The sequence below is a fragment of the Salmo salar genome, chromosome ssa03 (assembly GCF_905237065.1).
Source record: "Salmo salar chromosome ssa03, Ssal_v3.1, whole genome shotgun sequence".
Taxonomy (NCBI): domain Eukaryota; kingdom Metazoa; phylum Chordata; class Actinopteri; order Salmoniformes; family Salmonidae; genus Salmo; species Salmo salar.
This window is the reverse complement of record NC_059444.1, coordinates 65,422,783-65,442,137: the sequence shown is the minus strand read 5'-3', so window position 1 is coordinate 65,442,137 and position 19,355 is coordinate 65,422,783. Positions and strand designations below refer to the sequence as shown.

Genomic DNA, 19,355 nt, shown 5'->3' with positions numbered 1-19,355 from the left:
AGGCCTTCGCCTTTTACAGGCCCACTTTATTGTCATTTACTGTTTACTTCTTCCTTGGATGCAGTTCAGTCTTTGTCTCTGTATTGATTTGTACAAAGAATGGTCTGGTGTGACAGTATACGGAAAGTGTTGTGGAATCAACTTAATGGTGGCATTTATTGATGAAGACACATGTGCACTGGTCTATGCCTTTTACCATTTGTGTCAAGTTGATAAGAGAACAGTGATGTATTTATTTTTCTTTCAATGTGTCACTCATTCTTATCATTTTCGTACATAGTCATTCCGAAACCTTTTATTCGTCAACCTGTTTGATTCGTGTCAGGTTCTAAGCAAATACATAACTTTGTGAAAACATTAGTCTTTCCTAGTGACATGGTTTATTATCAACATAGCCGTTTACAGATACACATCGTCAGGGTTAAAACAGAAGATCCTACACCTCCTCCACACCCTCCGCCCTGCAGATCTTTTCTATGCTCAGAGACAAGGAGCGAGCCTAGGAGCAAGCAAGGCATGCTGTGAGTTGGCCCCAGCCCCCAAGGTCGATGAGGGAGATATAATGTCAGTTTCCTTATCAAATCAGCTGTGACTCGCTTTCTCTCATTGTTTGTTTTTTCCACCACTGATGTTTTCCAACGGTCGAAACATGCAACGTCAGTGCTTCCTTGGAGCGTGAGCTGAGGCCTGTTTTTGAGTCAGTTAGCCCCTATGACATCAGTTTCACTTGTCTTAGTCAGTGATATCCTCTTCACTACGTCTTAGCTGCCCACCAATTAGGAACCTGAATGGCTTTAACAGAGGTTCAAGTTTTCAGTCTGGCAGATACCTCTCTCTCCTCCCTTGGATATTTATACCCCAATGTGTGTCCCTCCAGCTGTTATTTACCTGAACAAACACCACAGCCACAGGGACTACACAGTTACCCCTAAATGGTTTGTGTGGGTCATCAGAGCCACAGAGAAGCACCAGTATACCTTGTCTCTGGTTCACTCTTGAGATTCAGGAAGGAGAAAAGTGGCTGTAGGTTAAAGAAGTACCCTGAGGCACTCCGCACAAATACAAAAAGACCCAAACACTTGGCATGATAATAATCTTATATCTGTTTCATGGCCTTTCACTGTCAATTTTACATTTTAGTCATTTAGCAGACGCTCTTATCCAGAGCGACTTACAGTAGTGAATGCATACATTTCATACATTTTTTTCCCCCTTACTGGTCCCCCGTGGGAATCGAACCCACAACCCTGGCATTGCAAACACCATGCTCTACCAACTGAGCCACACAATAGCGAATGTCTGTCAGTTTGAACTGCAATTACGTGCAAATCACCACAGTAGTACAGCAGGTTTCTTAGCAAATCTCTGCAGGTGGATTTGACTGGTTTGTTTTCATGGGAATTAAGACTTGTAATTTACCGGTAGTTAAATAGTTGAATACTATTAGCTCACGGGTCTCTAATCTCTACCAGCCCCTAACCTGTAGTTAGTAGACCATGTATGATGAATTGCCTAATAACCTGCGAACACGTTCATTTCCATGATGGCTTCATAGCTAATTAGCTGCTAATAGGCTACATACAATGTGCCTTATTCTAAAGTGTTACTTATCAGGATCTTTGACACCCACCCTTCCCACTCCCACCACACTCTCTCCCCTCCCAGCTGGTTGTGGGTTGCCAGGCCCTGCAAACCACCAAACAGTGATTATGTAAGGGTGAGGTGGCATTCGCCGGCCAAATACCTCCTGGCTTTGCGGCGCATGCCGAGATCCTCTGGGACTAATAATATCCCCCTTCAGCGTCCCAGAAAGGGGGGGCCAGGTCCCTCCCCTCTCTGGGTTAGTTTTTGGAGGCTGACGCCTCATGTGATTTGAGGACACTCGGCCCAGAGGTTAATTTTGACCACCCTAGCATGGAGTGTGTGGGGAGTGTATGCAGTTCAGACAGCAAGCATAGTGACCCTATGTTTCCTTGGGATTACATAGTGGCAACTAGCTGTCCAGAACTGTCTGGATTTGGAGATTCACTTTGAATATTCTGGGATAGATCCAGGCTGAATCACATCCGGTCGTGATTGGGAGTCCCATTGGGCGGCGCACAATTGGCCCAGCGTCGTCCAGGTTTGGCTGGGGTAGGCTGTCATTGTAAATAAGAATTTGTTCTTAACTGACTTGCCTAGTTAAATAAAGGTTAAATAACTAAAATCTGATTGTCTGTAAATATAAGTTAGTACATAAATGTTATAATATTAGTTAGATTAAAGAAAATATACAAACATGTTTTTGGACAATTAGTTGTTTTTAGCTGCTTTGAGTTGTATTTCCTTGTGCTCCTCTCTGAAGCTATGGTGGTCTTATACAGATTCTTACAGTAACTGACTGCACTACTGCTCAATCAGTAATCATGTCTAGAAAATAACAAAATGTTCTCCTGCCTCAGAGGTAAACCTAATGCACAGTCATCTGAAATAAATTGATTTTTCCAAATGGTAACATAATGTACAATGAAGCATTGTTTCTCTACTAATTTCAAACTAGAAATGTTTCACAAAGTCTCATCTGTAACTGCTGGAGTTCAGACTGGACTCGCTGGACAGACCTTTGGTATTTTAGATAAATCTTTGTACCTCCAATAAGTATGATATGTTACGTTTGGTATGGTTACCAAAGACAGAAGGTTACTTAAGACAGAAACGATAGTAGGAAGGTTGGTCGGGGAGGATGGGTAGACGTTTACTTCAACCATCTAGCAATCCAAAGGTTGCGTGTTCGAGTCGTGTCGGGGACAACTGTAGCATTTTAATTAACTCTTCCCCTAACACTTATTCTAACCTTTGTCTTTAGTTCTCCAAACCACCAACATACATTTTCCCTATAATTCTCCTTTGTTATTCCGATGCAACATGCAACCTGGTCTCAGAGAAATATTTATAATACAAGATCATCAGAGATGTATAATAAGTTACATCATCCAATTTGTATGCTATTGTACAATTGGGTATGACGTATGAATTTGTACGTCCTCTAAGTCGTAGGATATTGTACGACCGCTATTCCATTCATAATGTAACCTAACCTAAGATAAAGTATCATACTAAATGGGAGGCCAGATTTACGTACCAAATCTTAGGAATTGCCCTGAGGTCAGGTTGCATGGTTGAAGAAACGGGGCATTGGTGTCACTGTGACACGGTGTCAACTCCCTCAGGTTAAAATCAGTGTGTCCTCGAGAAAAAACAGATTGTTCCTGATAAAGATTAAAACTTCCACTCCTTCTCGACTACCCTATGTACACAAACACATTATGGAATAGCCTACACACTGTTTTATTTAATACTTAGAGTTATTACAATGCACAACGTAAGTTACATTTCACACATCTCCACACATCTTCACCTCCCTTTCTCTCCTTCACTCTCTCACATACATTACACACAAACATGCACAGGCTCCATTTTGTTGCATTTGTGTTTCTGGTATTACTTTTCTGCTGCAGTCTACCTCAGGAAAGAAGGCATTAACAGTTAAAGGGCAGTTTTTTTCTGCTGCCTTGCCAGGGTTTTTTCTGCATCAAACTGGGGCTTAGGTGGTGGTGGGTGTGGCGAGTGCGTGGCCATGGTTGTGGCCAATAGTGCGGTCATCGACCGCAGATTTTTGAGGCACTCCTGTTGGCCATAGTGACACATTTTTCATGTGGCGGAGATAAAATGTTGCCACATTTATTGTTTTGCTCCTTTGCACCCAGTATCTCTACTTGCACATTCATCTTCTGCACATCTATCACTCCAGTGTTTAATTGCTAAATTGTAATTATTTCGCTACTATGGCCTATTTATTGCCTTAACTCCCTTATCCTACCTCGTTTGCACACACTGTATATAGACTTTTTTTTCTATTGTGTTATTGACTGTATGTTTGTTTATTCCATGTGTAACTCTGTGTTGTTGTTTGTGTCGCACTGCTTTACTTTATCTTGGCCAACTTGCAGTTGTAAATGAGAACTTGTTCTCAACTGGCCTACCTGGTTAAATAAAGGTGAAATACATTTTTTTTGCCATGGCTTATGCTTTCTGAGTGACTGAAATATTATAACAAAATCAATGGTGGTCCCATGTCATGACAAAAATACTCCTGAATGCATAGTTTGTGGAGTTTTTTATTCTCCCTGATCGTCTAGCTTTTATTTTGGTTATTGTAAGTTCTCAAAGATGATCTTATTAAAAAATGTAAAGGTCCATTATATTTTCTACATAGGTCATATCTGGTTTTAGGTTTTAGTTTACACTTAAAAACGTTTTTCCATACCGAAAATTACTGTTTGGACATAGGGGGCCCGCCAAGACTTTTCTATGCAGAAAAAATCCTGTGTGCTCTTGGCATCTTTCTGCCGGAATGTGTTCAACAGCACCGTCATCCAAGAAAAAACGACTGAGAATTCTCCAAAACCACAGCCAATTGGACTGATCTCCTGCTAATGATTCAGACATAGACCCTATATCCACTCTGTATGCACTGACAAAAAAACATTCCCAGAGCTACTGTTAATCCAGCAAGCATTCTCCTTACTATTGGTTCCTTTGGAGATGGACACTAGCCAGGGTCTATAGCCAGGGCACATAGGCACTTACTGTAAGGCGCATTCTCATAGTGCTATTACCTATTTTGGGCTGAATTCTGACGTTCTCTCATAGCTTCTGGGCACTGTTCTCGTTCTTAAAGATCTTTCCCTCCTAAAAGCTTGACATTGTCCTGGTCAAGTTTGGCACAGTAGGACTTGGGTAAATTAAACCACAACTTTGATAGGCCTAATCAAATGTGAACAGTATTTTATTTGAGTTATAGAGCCAGTGAGCTCCCCTCGTTCCCATTCACTTTCAACAGAAAATAAAGCTCAGTTTCCTGTTAGATAAGTCATACTCAAACTAGCAGGTCCAGGAACAGGTGCGGAGTGCACCTCTTTCTATAGGCAGATAAGACCCAATGTTGTTTGGCTAGTCTGTGGTCAGATTGTCATAGCAGCCCACAAGCTACAGTACACTCTACATATCTCTATTTGGAGCCAGAACAGTGATTTGACACTATTACAGAAATAGTATTTTCTGATGAATACAGCCATTCATTTTTCTTAGACAGCGACCCAACATTTTTACATTACAGTGTTGCCAGACAACTCCATGGAAAACAACTAACAAAAGAGGATCTGTACAATTTCTCCTAAGAAGTGAGCCATCCTGTCTGTATATATAGTGGGGCCCGAAATTATTGACACCCTTGATAAAGATGAGCAATAATTATATTATTTTATACTAATACAATTACTCAGATAAATACATTTTGTTGAACAAGTAATTGTTTATTTTCTCCAAAAGTTAGGGGTCAACATTATTGACACCCCTAAAGATTCTTATAAATGAAGTAGTCAATGTTTGGTCCCATATTCCTAACAAACAATGAATACATCAAGCTTGTGACTCTACAAACTCGTATGCATTTGCAGTTAGCTTTGGCTGTGTTTTACATTATTTTGTGCCCAATAGAAATGAATGGTAAATCATGTATTGTGTCATATTGGAGTCACTTTTATTATAAATTAGAATATGTTTCTAACACTTCTACGTTAATGTGGATGCTACCATGATTACGGATAATCCTGAATGAATCGTGACTAATGATGAGTGAGAAAGTTACAGAGTGTCAAATATCATACCCCCAAGACACACACACACACACACACACACTCTTACACATCATCTTCATGAACTTTGCCGATGGAGCCAGGTCAAAGTTGCAGCAAATCAAAGTACCCGTCTTTTACTAGAATTGGTGGCAGAGAGCTATAGAGGTGGTAAGTTCACTGCTTCTGACGGCTCCCTACTAAATCATTTCACTGGCTGGTGTTTGATCACCAAATCCGTTCCTGGTGGGTTGAAAGAGATCTAGAGAGATGGGGAGAGTGAGATGAAGTGATTGAGTGAGGAGCCTCACACAGCTGTTTTTCTTTATGTGGGGTTCATTCCTGGACAACCAAAAATAGGTTGTCCAGTGAAGGAAGAAATTAACCCCCTGCTCTCTACCCCCATCACCCCTCCATCCCCCCACCAGCCAGTCATGACCTGCTCCCACTGCCACTCTTACATAAGCTAGGTGTCGTCGTTGGACATCCCGCATCATCCTGGCTCTCTGTGAACTTAGTAAAATGTCCCTAGTGTGTGCTGTAAACAGGACCGCCCTCATTCACGTTGACTTTGGCACCCACTTTGCACTTTCACTGTGCGTTAGTGTCACGATGCCCGGGTGCCAAATTCTCCCAATAGTGCTCCTTGTTGTGAGCTTGGCTCCTGGATCAGGACACTTGACAGAGAATGACAGCTTGGTGTTTGTGGACAGAGCAGGCATGCAGTAGCACAGCCTGTGTTCTGAGTGGGACAGCAGAGGGCAGTGAGAACTACTGGCCTGATATCCTCGCCTTATTGTTGCGTAATCTTTAGAGTGAGTGTGGACAGTTGGTCTCCTACAGCACTTGTCTCCTGAGAGAGAGGCGTCTGTCGCTTTGTACTGAAAACCACCGGCGGGGCTGTTGTCATGTGTAAAAACCCCATCCAGCATTTTGGAAACACAAACAAACACATGCTGCTAAACCTCTCTGAAACAATCACTTTCCTTTTCTCTATAATTGATGCATTGATTTCTGAGAACTCTGCTCTAACCCCCAACAACATTGAAGCTAGAGAACACTTGGTGCCATTAGAGAACTGTTACGCGTCAGTGTTTCCAAGCCCCTGGTAGAGTAATGCGTGCCTCATGAGAGGGCTGGGGATGGCAGATTTCTGGCTTGGCACAACTCTTCTTCTTTGGTCTCTGGCACTGGTCTTTTACGTCTCCTCCCACCACAGGCTAATAGTTAGAGTACTGGCTACTCTATCAATACCGTCATGTATTCACATCTGGATTTTTGTATATACATTTAAAGCTATATCTGTTAATCTGCTAATATTATGCAGTAAACTCACATGATTGTGTAACCTTATGCAATGAAACCCAGCCCCCTATAATTACATTGAGGGGCCTAGATACAGGATGCATAATAGATGACTTAGCATTGGCCTGTATATTGTGTATTATATACTTACTGTATGTTTGTGTCTCATCCATTTAACCTCTAATTTCAGTACTTCTGTTTATAACAATGTATTCCCCTCTTCCCTCTCTTAATGCTATATTTGTGTCTACTCTATTGTACCTCTATAACCTACTATGTGTATAGTCTCACCACTATAATAATGTATTCTACTCTTCCTCTCCAGACGCGGAGGCTGACGAAAGTGGAGCGCCAGCGTTTCAGTGAGGAGGTGGAGATGCTGAAGGGGCTGCAGCACCCCAATATCGTCCGCTTCTACGACTCCTGGAAGGACAACTGCAAGGGCCACAAGTGCATCCTTCTGGTCACCGAGCTCATGACGTCAGGCACCCTCAAGACGTGAGTTAAAGGGATACAATTTGTATGTATCTACGTCCAGTTTGAAGGAAGTTAGAGGTAGTTTCACAAGCCAATGCTAACTAGCTTAGCACCAAGACTGAAAGTATGCTAGCTGTACCCGAAGACTTACAGTCTTTGTGCTAAGCTAGTTAGCATTGGCTCACAAAACTACCTTTAACTTCCTTCGTACTGGAGATACATAAAAATGGTTTCCATGAGTTCATCTGACTCTCAGAAAATAGATAAAGGTCTTCATTGCCAAAATCCAAAACTATCCCTTTAAGTCCATCCCCACTGCCTGAGTAAATAGCAGATGGGGAAAAGTATGTGCCATTTTCCTACGTCATCTCCTTGTAAAAGGGTGTGCAAAAGACTCAAAGCAGATATGCTTTCTTCTGTTCATGTTAGTGAATCTACTGAATTGGTGTGGCTAACATCTGTCGAAATTAAGTGTCACTCTCAATTTGAGCATGACAGGAGAAAATTGTTTCCAGAGACAGATGGAATGGAAAATGCTACCTCATCCTCAGGCTCTCAGATTCAGTGTGAGCACCCCTGGTCCATGGTGCTCTGTAACTTAGTAACACTTGTTGCTTACACTGTTGTACCCCATGGTTCCAATCTCTTTGTTGGTTGGACACCAGGGTTGTGGGTTTGAGTCCTGCATAGGCCGCACGTACAGTACTCATATCAGCCTCACCCTACAGGTACCTGAAGAGGTTCAAGGAGATGAAGCTGAAGCTGCTGCAGCGCTGGAGCCACCAGATCCTGAAGGGCCTCCACTTCCTCCACACCCGCACCCCGCCCATCATCCACAGGGACCTCAAGTGTGACAACATCTTCATCACCGGCCCCACAGGCTCCGTCAAGATCGGCGATCTGGGCCTGGCCACACTAAAGAGTGCCTCGTTCGCCAAGAGTGTCATTGGTGAGCCTCCCAACTACCCACAGCCACTTCAGCTGACACTGACACTCAGCATGATGGAGTGCATCAGGGCTCTATTCTAGACCCTGTGACTATTGAATATTTCTCAATGTAGGATTAAAGCATTCTGTCCCCCCTACTAAGGTTTTAACCTCTATGGGCTAGGTGGGACGCTAGCGTGCCACCCGTGGTGCACTCCATCAACAGCAGGTGCATTTCAAGAGCGGCAAATTTGAATCCAAATAAATGTCAAAATTCAAATTTTTCAAACATACAACTATTTTACACCCTTTGAAAGATAAACATCTCCTTAATCTAACCACGTTTTACGATTTCAAAAAGGTTTTACGGCGAAAGCATAAATTTAGAGTATGTTAGGACAGTACATTTACAAGAGTTGTGTGTAATGTTTTGTCAATTCAAAGACAGGGTCACCAAAACCATAAAACCAGCTAAAATGATGCACTAACCTTTTACAATCTCCATCAGATGACACTCCTAGGACATTATGTTAGACAATGCATGCATTTTTAGTTCTATCAAGTTCATATTTATATCCAAAAACAGCGTTTTACTATGGCATTGATGTTGAGGAAATCGTTTCCCTCCAATAACCGGCAGTCAAGTCAGCGTCACAAATTAAATAATTAAAATTAGAAAACATTGGTAAAATATTATATTGTCATTTAAAGAATTATAGATTTACATCTCTTGAACGCAATCAACTTGCCAGATTTAAAAATAACCTTACTGGGAAATCACACTTTGCAATAATCTGAGCACTGCGCCCAGAAAAATACGCGTTGCGATACAGACTAGACGTCATGTTGGGGAGATCTAAAATCGAAAATACTATGTAAATAATCCATTACCTTTGATTCTCTTCATCAGATGTCACTTCCAGGTATCACAGGTCCATAACGAATGTAGTTTTGTTCAAAAAAGCTCATCATTTATGTCCAAAAATCTCCGTCTTGTTAGCACATGATCTAAGCCAGCCGGACTTCTCGTCATGAACGAGGGGAAAAAATATATTTACGTTCGTTCAAACATGTCAAACGTTGTATAGCATAAATCATTAGGGCCTTTTTTAACCAGAACATGAATAATATTCAAGGTGGACGAATGCATACTCTTTTATAACGTATTGGAACGAGGGTACCCAACATGAACTCGCGCGTGCCAGGTGTCTAATGGGACATCATCGTTCCATGGCTCTTGTTCGGTCAGATCTCCCTCCAGAAGACTCAAAACACTTTGTAAAGGCTGGTGACATCTAGTGGAAGCAATAGGAAGTGCCAAAATATTCCTCAGCCCCTGTGTTTTTCAATGGGATAGGTTTAAAGGCAATACAACACATCAGGTATCCACTTCCTGTCAGAAAATGTCTCAGGGTTTTGCCTGCCAAATGAGTTCTGTTATACTCACAGACACCATTCAAACAGTTTTAGAAAATTTAGGGTGTTTTCTATCCATATGTAATAAGTATATGCATATTCTAGTTACTGGGTAGGAGTGGTAACCAGATTAAATCGGGTATGTTTTTTTATCCAGCCGTGTCAATACTGCCCCCTAGCCCTAACAGGTTAAAGTGAGACGTACGTAATAGCTGAAACCTCATAGAGGATGTTAAAATGGTTTGCCACCTACAACACTTACTCTTTGCTATTTGCTTTAATGTATTTTTAAAATGTTATTACAGATATACAGTATTGTGTGAAACGGTTATTCAATATTTCAATGAATAAATCACTTAGTGTCAAATATAGTCCCAGTCCCACTGCTACCTGTGTACTGCTGTCCCTTTAGTGTGGTGTGACCTTAAACTGGAGCAACTGTAAATAAAGCCTTCAATGCCATGTTTTAGGCTGGCCACTGTGTTTATTTATTTGGCTAGGTGTTTATATTTATACTGTCATGGTGCATGACGGCTAGTCTTTGTAGTGACATCAGCACGGTTGCCCGACATGTTCTAATCTATCTCACTGCTATCACAGTGTTTGGTCTCAGTGACTTTTTAATAGTGTGGGTCATCTAAGTCCCATTTGGAAACCTTCAAACCTACAGACGTTTAACATTTGTTTTACATTATCACGCTCGTATAAGATTTGGTGTTGTATCAATAAATAACTTATCTTTTGATTACCTCCTGCATTGTTTCTGAACCGCCTTGATTATTTTTTTCCGTTTGAATACACTTGTACTGTAAATGAATACCAGAACAGTTTGTTGCCAATACACATTTTCCGCACTGTATTACAAGGCAACTTGTTCCAAAGTGGTCAAAGTGAGAAGGAATAAAGCCACTGTATTGTGAAGTGTAACTCCAGTTGTCAGTGAAGTAGGACCAGATTTTGCGCCATTCTCATAACCACTACCATTATACCCCCTCCTCACCTCACTCTACCCCCCCCCTGTAGGGACTCCTGAGTTCATGGCTCCGGAGATGTACGAGGAGAAGTATGATGAGGCGGTGGACGTCTATGCCTTTGGGATGTGCATGCTTGAGATGACCACGTCTGAGTACCCCTACTCTGAATGCCAGAACGCTGCTCAGATCTACCGTAAAGTCACCAGCGTGAGTGGATTTCTCTGGTGGATTCTGTGTGTCCAGTCCATGTTGTTCAGTTTGTCTGTTGTTTCGCTAGATGTCGGTCAGATCTGAAGAGAAATTTGGCCATCTTTCTGGCTGCAGTTTGCAGTTTGACAGCACCACTTGTTCAGTGTCGTGCTGCTTGCCTCTGGGAAGAGGTAAGCAGGAAAGAGGCATTCAAAAGGCGTGCAACATGTGCAAGGATCATCATCTCTTGTTCCTTTCAACTAACTGCTGTTCTCTCTTTCTCTATCCACCCCCCTCTGTCTTTCTTTTGAAGTTGCTTGCTATGCATCACTAATGTGACACAAAAACACTCTCAATTACATACTGTCATTTTAGCATTTTGTAGGTCTCTCTTCATTGTGAATGCCACCTACGTTCTCACTTCCATCCCATCCGGTCTCCTAAAATAGAAACCCTCCCCTTGTACCCAACCCTGTTATCTCTGTTACTGAGTGTTTATCACACCACTAATGGTAATCTACCATCTCTCATCTCTATGCAATGTTGCTGTGACATTTCTCCTCAGCAGAGTCAATTACAGGGTCTCTGTGGAGCTATAATGATATTTACCAAATGGACGCCTCTCTTTCACTGCTATAATCAGCTGTTGCACCGTAACAACCAGATTTGATAGAGCTGAAGGGCTGGGACATGATTGCTAATTACTGGAATTGGAATTATGCTTTAAGTCTTTTATTTGTCGGAGAATGAGGTCCACATGCAGGAATGGAAACGTCTCCACAATGCTGGATTTTCTCCACTCCACAATTCGGGATTTCTTTGCGGTCAAACAAACAAACTGAAATCCCCAAGGACGATCATGTATGTCGTGGATTCATTTATATGCAGCTCTTCCAACGTGATTGACGCAGTAAGAACCCACGTGTTAGCTGTGTGTGTGTGTGTCTGAGCACGCTACAGCCCTGGAACAACATAAGCAGTATTTAGTGCCAGAGTCCAAAGGAGTGTTACAGCTTCGAGGAAGCAAGGCTCTCACTCCGTTATGGGTTTTCTGCCAGAACCACAAAAGCAGTTCTCCAGCCAGCCTCTGTATTCAGTCGTTCTCCAGCCAGCCTCTGTATTCAGTCGTTCTCCAGCCAGCCTCTGTATTCAGTCGTTCTCCAGCCAGCCTCTGTATTCAGTCGTTCTCCAGCCAGCCTCTGTATTCAGACGTTCTCCAGCCAGCCTCTGTATTCAGTCGTTCTCCAGCCAGCCTCTGTATTCAGTCGTTCCCCAGCAGCCTCTGTATTCAGACGTTCTCCAACCAGCCTCTGTATTCAGACGTTCTCCAGCCAGCCTCTGTATTCAGACGTTCTCCAGCCAGCCTCTGTATTCAGACGTTCTCCAGCCGGCCTCTGTATTCAGACGTTCTCCAGCCGGCCTCTGTATTCAGTCGTTCTCCAGCCGGCCTCTGTATTCAGTCGTTCTCCAGCCGGGCTCTGTATTCAGACGTTCTCCAGCCGGCCTCTGTATTCAGTCGTTCTCCAGCCGGCCTCTGTATTCAGTCGTTCTCCAGCCGGCCTCTGTATTCAGACGTTCTCCAGCCAGCCTCTGTATTCAGACGTTCTCCAGCCAGCCTCTGTATTCAGACGTTCTCCAGCCAGCCTCTGTATTCAGACGTTCTCCAGCCAGCCTCTGTATTCAGACGTTCTCCAGCCAGCCTCTGTATTCAGACGTTCTCCAGCCAGCCTCTGTATTCAGTCGTTCTCCAGCCAGCCTCTGTATTCAGACATACTTGCACTGTTGTTTCTTATTTGTGTTGACCTCAGCAGATAAGGATCTCCATGCTTCATTCATACCACAGTTCTAATTCAGCCATGAGGCTTGGCCTATAGAGGAAATGAATAGCAGATTATTACTGAGATTACAGCAAATGGCCACCATTCTCCTCCTACACTTGGCCACTGTCTGACATCATTTTATGACAATGTCTGTGTCATCAAATTATCTTGTTCCCTTTCTCAGAGCTATATATTTATGCTATGATAGGAGAGCTGTATATCTTTGTTTACCTGATGGTGAAAGAGGAACGAAGTGGTCTATTGGTGGAATGATATCACTGTCATGTTTAGTAGCCTTCACCAACAGGACAAACGGTGGATATTATATATGGCTCAAGTTTCCCCTGTGCTGTGTGACGTGTGAGATGAGATGATATACGGTGTCTGCACAGAAAGACCTATTTGTTTTTCCTTCAGGTGAGATACATTGCCTTTTCAAGTAGGTGTAAAAGCTTTGTCCTCCCTCATTCGTGTGTGTGTGTGTGTGTGTGTGTTTTGCATGTGTGTGTGTTGCGCATTCTCAGACACATTAGTTGAAATGTGTGTGTGTGTGTGTGTGTATTTGTGTCTGTGTGAGAACGTGTATCAGTATGAGCATGTGTGTGGGCGGCGGAATGACGCCAGTGTGTGGGTGCACAAAAGCCAAGACAATGCCCCCAAGTAACTTTCAAAAACAACAGAGTAAATCCTTTATCCAATACACCTACAGCAAGTTAACTTGGACAGTAACACTGTCTTCTCTGGAAGTTTACTGGGTTGAAGTGAGCTCTTACAGAAGCAGAACATTACCCAGTGCGTCAGCTGACGAGGGGTTGCCGCCGCTGACAAAGGACATTGATACGGTGAGCAGAACGGGTCCAGCATCACTCCTCCAACTCTTCAAAGCCGTCGCTGTGCTGTGGTCTGACTGAGTGTGTGAGGAGACAGACAGACTTGTGACCAAGGCGTTAGCAGATGTCCGCTGCGCCTCTTAAAAAGTATGCTTCCATTCAGCCACAAGAGCATTAGTGAGGTTGGGCACTGATGTTGGGCGATTAGGCCTGGCTTGCTGTTGGCGTTCCAATTCATCCCAAAGGTGTTTGATGGGGTTGAGGTCAGGGCTCTGTGCAGGTCAGTCAAGTTCTTCCACACTGATCTTGACAAACCATTTCTGTATGGACCTTGCTTTGCGCACGAGGGCATTGTCCAAACTGTTGCCACAAAGTTAGAAGCACAGAATCGTCTAGAATGTCATTGTATGCTGTAACGTTAAAATTTACTTTCACTGGAACTAAGGGGCCTAGCCCGACCCATGAAAAACAGCCTCAGACCATTATTCTTCCTCCACCAAACTTTACAGTTGGCACTATGCATTTAGGCAGGTAGCGTTCTCCTGGCATTCGCCAAACCCAGAATCGTCCGTCGGACTGCCAGATAGTGAAGCGTTTCATCACAGAGAACCCATTTCCACTGCTCCAGAGTCCAGTGACGGCAAGTTTTACACCACTCCAGCTGACGCTTGGTATTGCGCATGGTGATCTTAGGCTTGTGTGCTGCTGCTCAGCCAGGGAAACCCATTTCATGAAACTCCCGATGAACAATTATTGTGCTGACGTTGCTTCCAGAGGCAGTTTGGAACTCTGTAGTGAGTGTTGCAACCGATGACATGCGATTTTTATGCACTACGCACTTCAGCACTCGGCGGTCCCGTTCTGTGAGCTTGTGTGGCCTACCACTTTATGGCTGAGCCGGTGTTGCTCCTAGATGTTTCCACTTCACAATAACAACAGTTACAGTTGACCGGGGCAGCTCTAGCAGGGTAGAAATTTGACAAACTGACTTGTTGGAAAGGTGGCATCCTATGACGAGCACATAGCCATGCAGATTGCATGGCTATGTGCTCGATTTTATACACCTGTCGGCAATGGGTATGGCTAAAATAGCCGAATCCACTAATTTGAAGGGGTGTGTCCACATACTTTTGCAAATATAGTGTATGTTCATTCAATGTGCAGAATACAGAATATTATACATTCCCATTGATCCTACCAACAACCTCAACACATTCGTGATTTCACATGGTAAGGAGAAAATTGCATTGTAGGATTCTAGGAATACCAGGAACCTTTGTCGTTCCCCCACACAGCATATTACCATTAAACAAGAAGTCACCAGGGTTTAATGAAGGCTTCAAAGAACAGGAGTTCCTGGCAGCTTACCAGAGTGTGTAGTTAACATGGCTACCAGCCGTCTAACCCTCCCTCCTCTATCAATTGTCCAATGAGTAACAAATGACTGAATGGCGAGAGTCACCTCTGTGATGAATCTTGTTGAAACAAATGAGTAGATCTCAAGAACCATTGAGCCATTCATTTACCTTTCTGGAACAATTGCTAAGAGGATAAAGCTAAGAGGCTTGTGTGATTTCAGTAGGTCTGTGTGGTATGGTGACGTTTACGTCACAGTGTTGGGAGGTGTGATTGAAAGCCATTGCCTGAAGCCCCATACCTAAGCTCACAGTCTTCACTGAGTGGCAGTCATATTGTTTTCAACATGGGGTCCAACTATGGGGTGAACAAGGTCTTACCATGCCTTGATTCAGATGGGTTGGGTTAAATGCAGAAGACACATTTCAGTTGAATGCATTTAGTTGTACAACTGATTAGGTATCCCTCTTTCCCCTTATTGAACATGATCTGACTCCATCCAATACATCTTGAGGGCCAATTAAAGGCAATGGGAGAGTCAGACTAATCCGTACATTGCCAACTCCCTACGTACTGCCCACACAACCAAAACCCTCCTGTGCTGCTATGGGGGTACATTGCCTGTTTCCCTTTTTAGTGAGAGAGTGAGGGTGTGAGGGAACAGACACCCCTGGCCATGCCCTCTCTCCACCACCCCTGGGCTGACCCCCTCTCTCCACCACCCCTGGGCTGACCCCCTCTCTCCACCACCCCTGGGCTGACCCTCTCTCCACCACCCCTGGGCTGACCCCCTCTCTCCACCACCCCTGGGCTGGCCCTCTCTAGTCTCTACTATTTTCTGCCTCCCAACCAGCCAGTGTTGTGTAGATGTTGTAACTCCACAGCCCCTCCTCTACCTCTCTACTCCACTGCAGGGTTATAATTAGCTAGCAGAGCCATGGACGCCACCACACCACCACTGTCCCTCCTCCTCCACATGTTTCTGCCCACACACACCGAACACACACCAGGCAATAAGGAGCTCTGACGCACTTCCTTTCTGTGTGTGTTTGTGGTTGGGGGGGGGGGGGTGTTAAAGGATCTGCCGCTGATCCAGAAATGTTCTGTTCATGCTGATTGTGTTGGAAATCAAATCGAATCAAATTTTATTTGTCAAATTCGCCGAATACAACAGGTGTAGACCTTACAGTTAAATGCTTACTTACTTAACCAACAATGCAGTTTTAAGAAAATAATAAGTGTCAAGTAAAAAATAGATAATTAAAAAATACAAATAAAAAATAATTAAAGAGCAGTAGTAAAATATCAATAGCGAGGCTGTGTACAGGGGGTACCGGTACAGAGTCAATGTGCAGGGCACCAGTTAGTCATTTATTATGTTTCAGCGCTTGTTTCCAGTGACAAAGAGAGGGAGGAGGGAGATTGGTGAGATGAAGAGAGACATAAAGAATAGAGAACTTAATTAGGGTGTTATAATTGACATAGATACCCCTGTTTTAGTGGTCATCTCCCAAGGCAGACCATACGTACTCTACACACACGTACATTGTAATATTGTTGTATGGTAGTATTTTACATTTTGTATTGTAGATATGTAGCGGTGTAAAAATGTTGTACTGTTTTATCTTTTGTTATATATGTAATGTAAGTGCCTTAATGTGTTTGGACCCCAGGAAGAGTAGCTGCTGTCTTGGCAACAGCTAATGGGGATCCCTAATAAATACAAATACAAAATACAAAGACCCATCTCAAAGAGAAAAAGAATAACAGTGTGAAAAACAAACATAGAAGGAGCTCTCTCTGTCTGTCTAGCTGTCTCTCTCTCTCTGTCTCGCTCTCTTACTCGCTGTCTCTCCCTCTGTCTCGCTGTCTCTCTCTCTCTGTCTCGCTGTCTCGCTGTCTCTCTCTCTGTCTCGCTGTCTCTCTCTTCCTCACTGTTTCTCCCTCTGTCTCGCTGTCTCTGTCTCGCTGTCTCTCTCTCTGTCTCGCTGTCTCTCTCTCTGTCTCGCTCTCTCTCTCTGTCTTTCTCGCTGTCTCTCTCTCTATCTCCCTGTTTCTCTTTGTCTCACTGTCTCTCTGTCTTGCTGTCTCTCTCTTCCTTACTGTTTCTCCCTCTGTCTCGCTGTCTCTCTCTCTCTGTCTCGCTGTCTCTCTGTCTCGCTGTCTCTCTCTCTGTCTCGCTGTCTCTCTCTCTGTCTCGCTGTCTCTCTCTCTGTCTCGCTGTCTCTTTCTGTCTGTCTCGCTGTCTCTCGCTCTGTCTCGATGTCTCTGTCTCTCTCTCTCTCTCTGTCTGTCTCGCTGTCTCTCTCTGTCTGTCTTGCTGTCTCTCTCTGTCTCGCTGTCTCTCTCTGTCTGTCTCGCTGTCTCTCTCTGTCTGTCTCGCTGTCTCTCTCTGTCTGTCTCGCTGTCTCTCTCTCTGTCTCGCTGTCTCTTGCTGTCTCTCTCTGTCTCGCTGTCTCTCTCTGTCTCGCTGTCTCTCTCTCTCTCTCTGTCTTGCTGTCTCTCTCTCTCTGTCTCGCTGTCTCTTTCTGTCTCTCTCTCTCTGTCTGTCTCGCTGTCTCTGTCTGTCTCGCTGTCTCTTTCTGTCTCGATGTCTCTCTGTCTCGCTGTCTCTCTCTGTCTGTCTCGATGTCTCTCTTTGTCTCGCTGTCTCTTACTCGCGGTCTCGCTGTCTCTTGCTGTCTCTGTCTGTCTCACTGTCTCTCGCTGTCTCTCTCTCTTTCTCACTGTTTCTCCCTCTGTCTCGCTCCCTGTCTCGCTGTCTCGCTGTCTGTCTCGCTGTCTCGCTGTCTGTCTCGCTGTCTCTCGCTGTCTTGCTGTCTCTCTCTTTGTCTCGCTGTCTCTCTTTGTCTCGCTGTCTCTCTTTGTCTCGCTGTCTCTCTCTGTCTCGCTGTCTCTCTCGCTCTGTCTCGATGTCTCTCTCGCTCTGTCTCGATGTCTCTCTCGCTCTGTCTCGATGTCTCTCTCGCTCTGTCTAGCTGTCTCGATGTCTCTCTGTCTCGCTGTCTCTCTCTGTCTGTCTCGATGTCTCTCTTTGTCTCGCTGTCTCTTACTCGCGGTCTCTCTGTCTCGAAGTCTCTCGCTGTCTCTGTCTGTCTCGCTGTCTCTCGCTGTCTCTCTCTCTTTCTCACTGTTTCCCCCTCTGTCTCGCTCCCTGTCTCGCTGTCTCTCTCTCCCTGTCTCGCTGTCTGTCTCGCTGTCTCTCACTGGCTTGCTGTCTCTCTCTCTGTCTCGCTGTCTCTTTCTCTTTGTCTCGCTGTCTCTCTCTGTCTCGCTGTCTCTCGCTCTGTCTCGATGTCTCTCTCGCTCTGTCTCGATGTCTCTCTCGCTCTGTCTCGATGTCTCTCTCGCTCTGTCTCGATGTTCTCTCGCTCTGTCTCGATGTCTCTCTCGCTTGTCTCGATGTCTCTCTCGCTCTGTCTCGATGTCTCTCTCGCTCTGTCTCGATGTCTCTCTCGCTCTGTCTCGCTGTCTCTCTCGCTCTGTCTAGCTGTCTCTCTCGCTCTGTCTCGCTGTCTGACTCGCCGTCTCTCTCTGTCTTGCTGTTTCTCTCTCTGTCTCACTGTCTCTCTCTCTGTCGCTGTCTCTCTCTCTCTGTCTCGCTGTCTCTCTCTCTGATTCGCTGTCTCTCTCTCTGTCTCGCTGTTTCTCACTCTCTCGCTGTTTCTCACTCTGTCTCGCTGTCTCTCTCTGTCTGTCTCGCTGACTCTCTCTCTCTCGCTGTCTCTCTTTCTGTCTCTCTGTCTCTCTCTCTCACTGTCTCTCTCTCTCTCACTGTCTCTCTCCGTCTCGCTGTCTCTCTCTTTGTCTCGCTGTCTCTCTCTGTCTCGCTGTCTCTCTCTGTCTTGCTGTCTCTCTCTTCCTCACTGTTTCTCCCTCTGTCTCACTGTCTCTCTCTCTCTGTCTCGCTCTCTTACTCGCTGTCTCTCTCTCTCTATCTCCCTGTTTCTCTTTGTCTCACTGTCTCTCTCTCTCTGTCTTGCTGTCTCTCTCTTCCTCACTGTTTCTCCCTCTGTCTCGCTGTCTTTCTCTCGATGTCTATCTGGCTCTGTCTCGATGTGTCTCTCGCTCTGTCTCGATGTCTCTCTCTCTGTGTCTCGATGTCTCTCTCTGTGTCTCGCTGTCTCTCTCTGTCTCGCTGTCTCTCTCTCTGTCTCGCTGTCTCTTTCTCTTTGTCTCGCTGTCTCTCTCTCTGTCTCGATGTCTCTCGCTGTCTCTCTCTCTGTCTCGCTGTCTCTCGCTGTCTCTCTCTCTCTCTCTGTCTTGCTGTCTCTCTGTCTCGCTGTCTCTTTCTGTCTCTCTGTCTCTCTCTCTGTCTGTCTCGCTGTCTCTTTCTGTCTCTCTGTCTCTCTCTCTGTCTGTCTCGCTGTCTCTTTCTGTCTCGCT

The 19,355-nt window shown here is 44.6% G+C and overlaps 1 protein-coding gene across 1 annotated transcript in view; it reads left to right on the top strand.

Moving 5' to 3' along the window:
- LOC106601258 (serine/threonine-protein kinase WNK4) overlaps positions 1-19,355 on the top strand; it is an 81,096-nt gene that overhangs the window by 27,585 nt on the left and 34,156 nt on the right. The window contains exons 2-4 of the mRNA XM_045716059.1: positions 7,306-7,478; positions 8,186-8,406; positions 10,824-10,981. Coding sequence (XP_045572015.1) covers positions 7,306-7,478; positions 8,186-8,406; positions 10,824-10,981 — 552 coding nt within the window. The remainder of the gene's footprint in view (positions 1-7,305; positions 7,479-8,185; positions 8,407-10,823; positions 10,982-19,355) is intronic.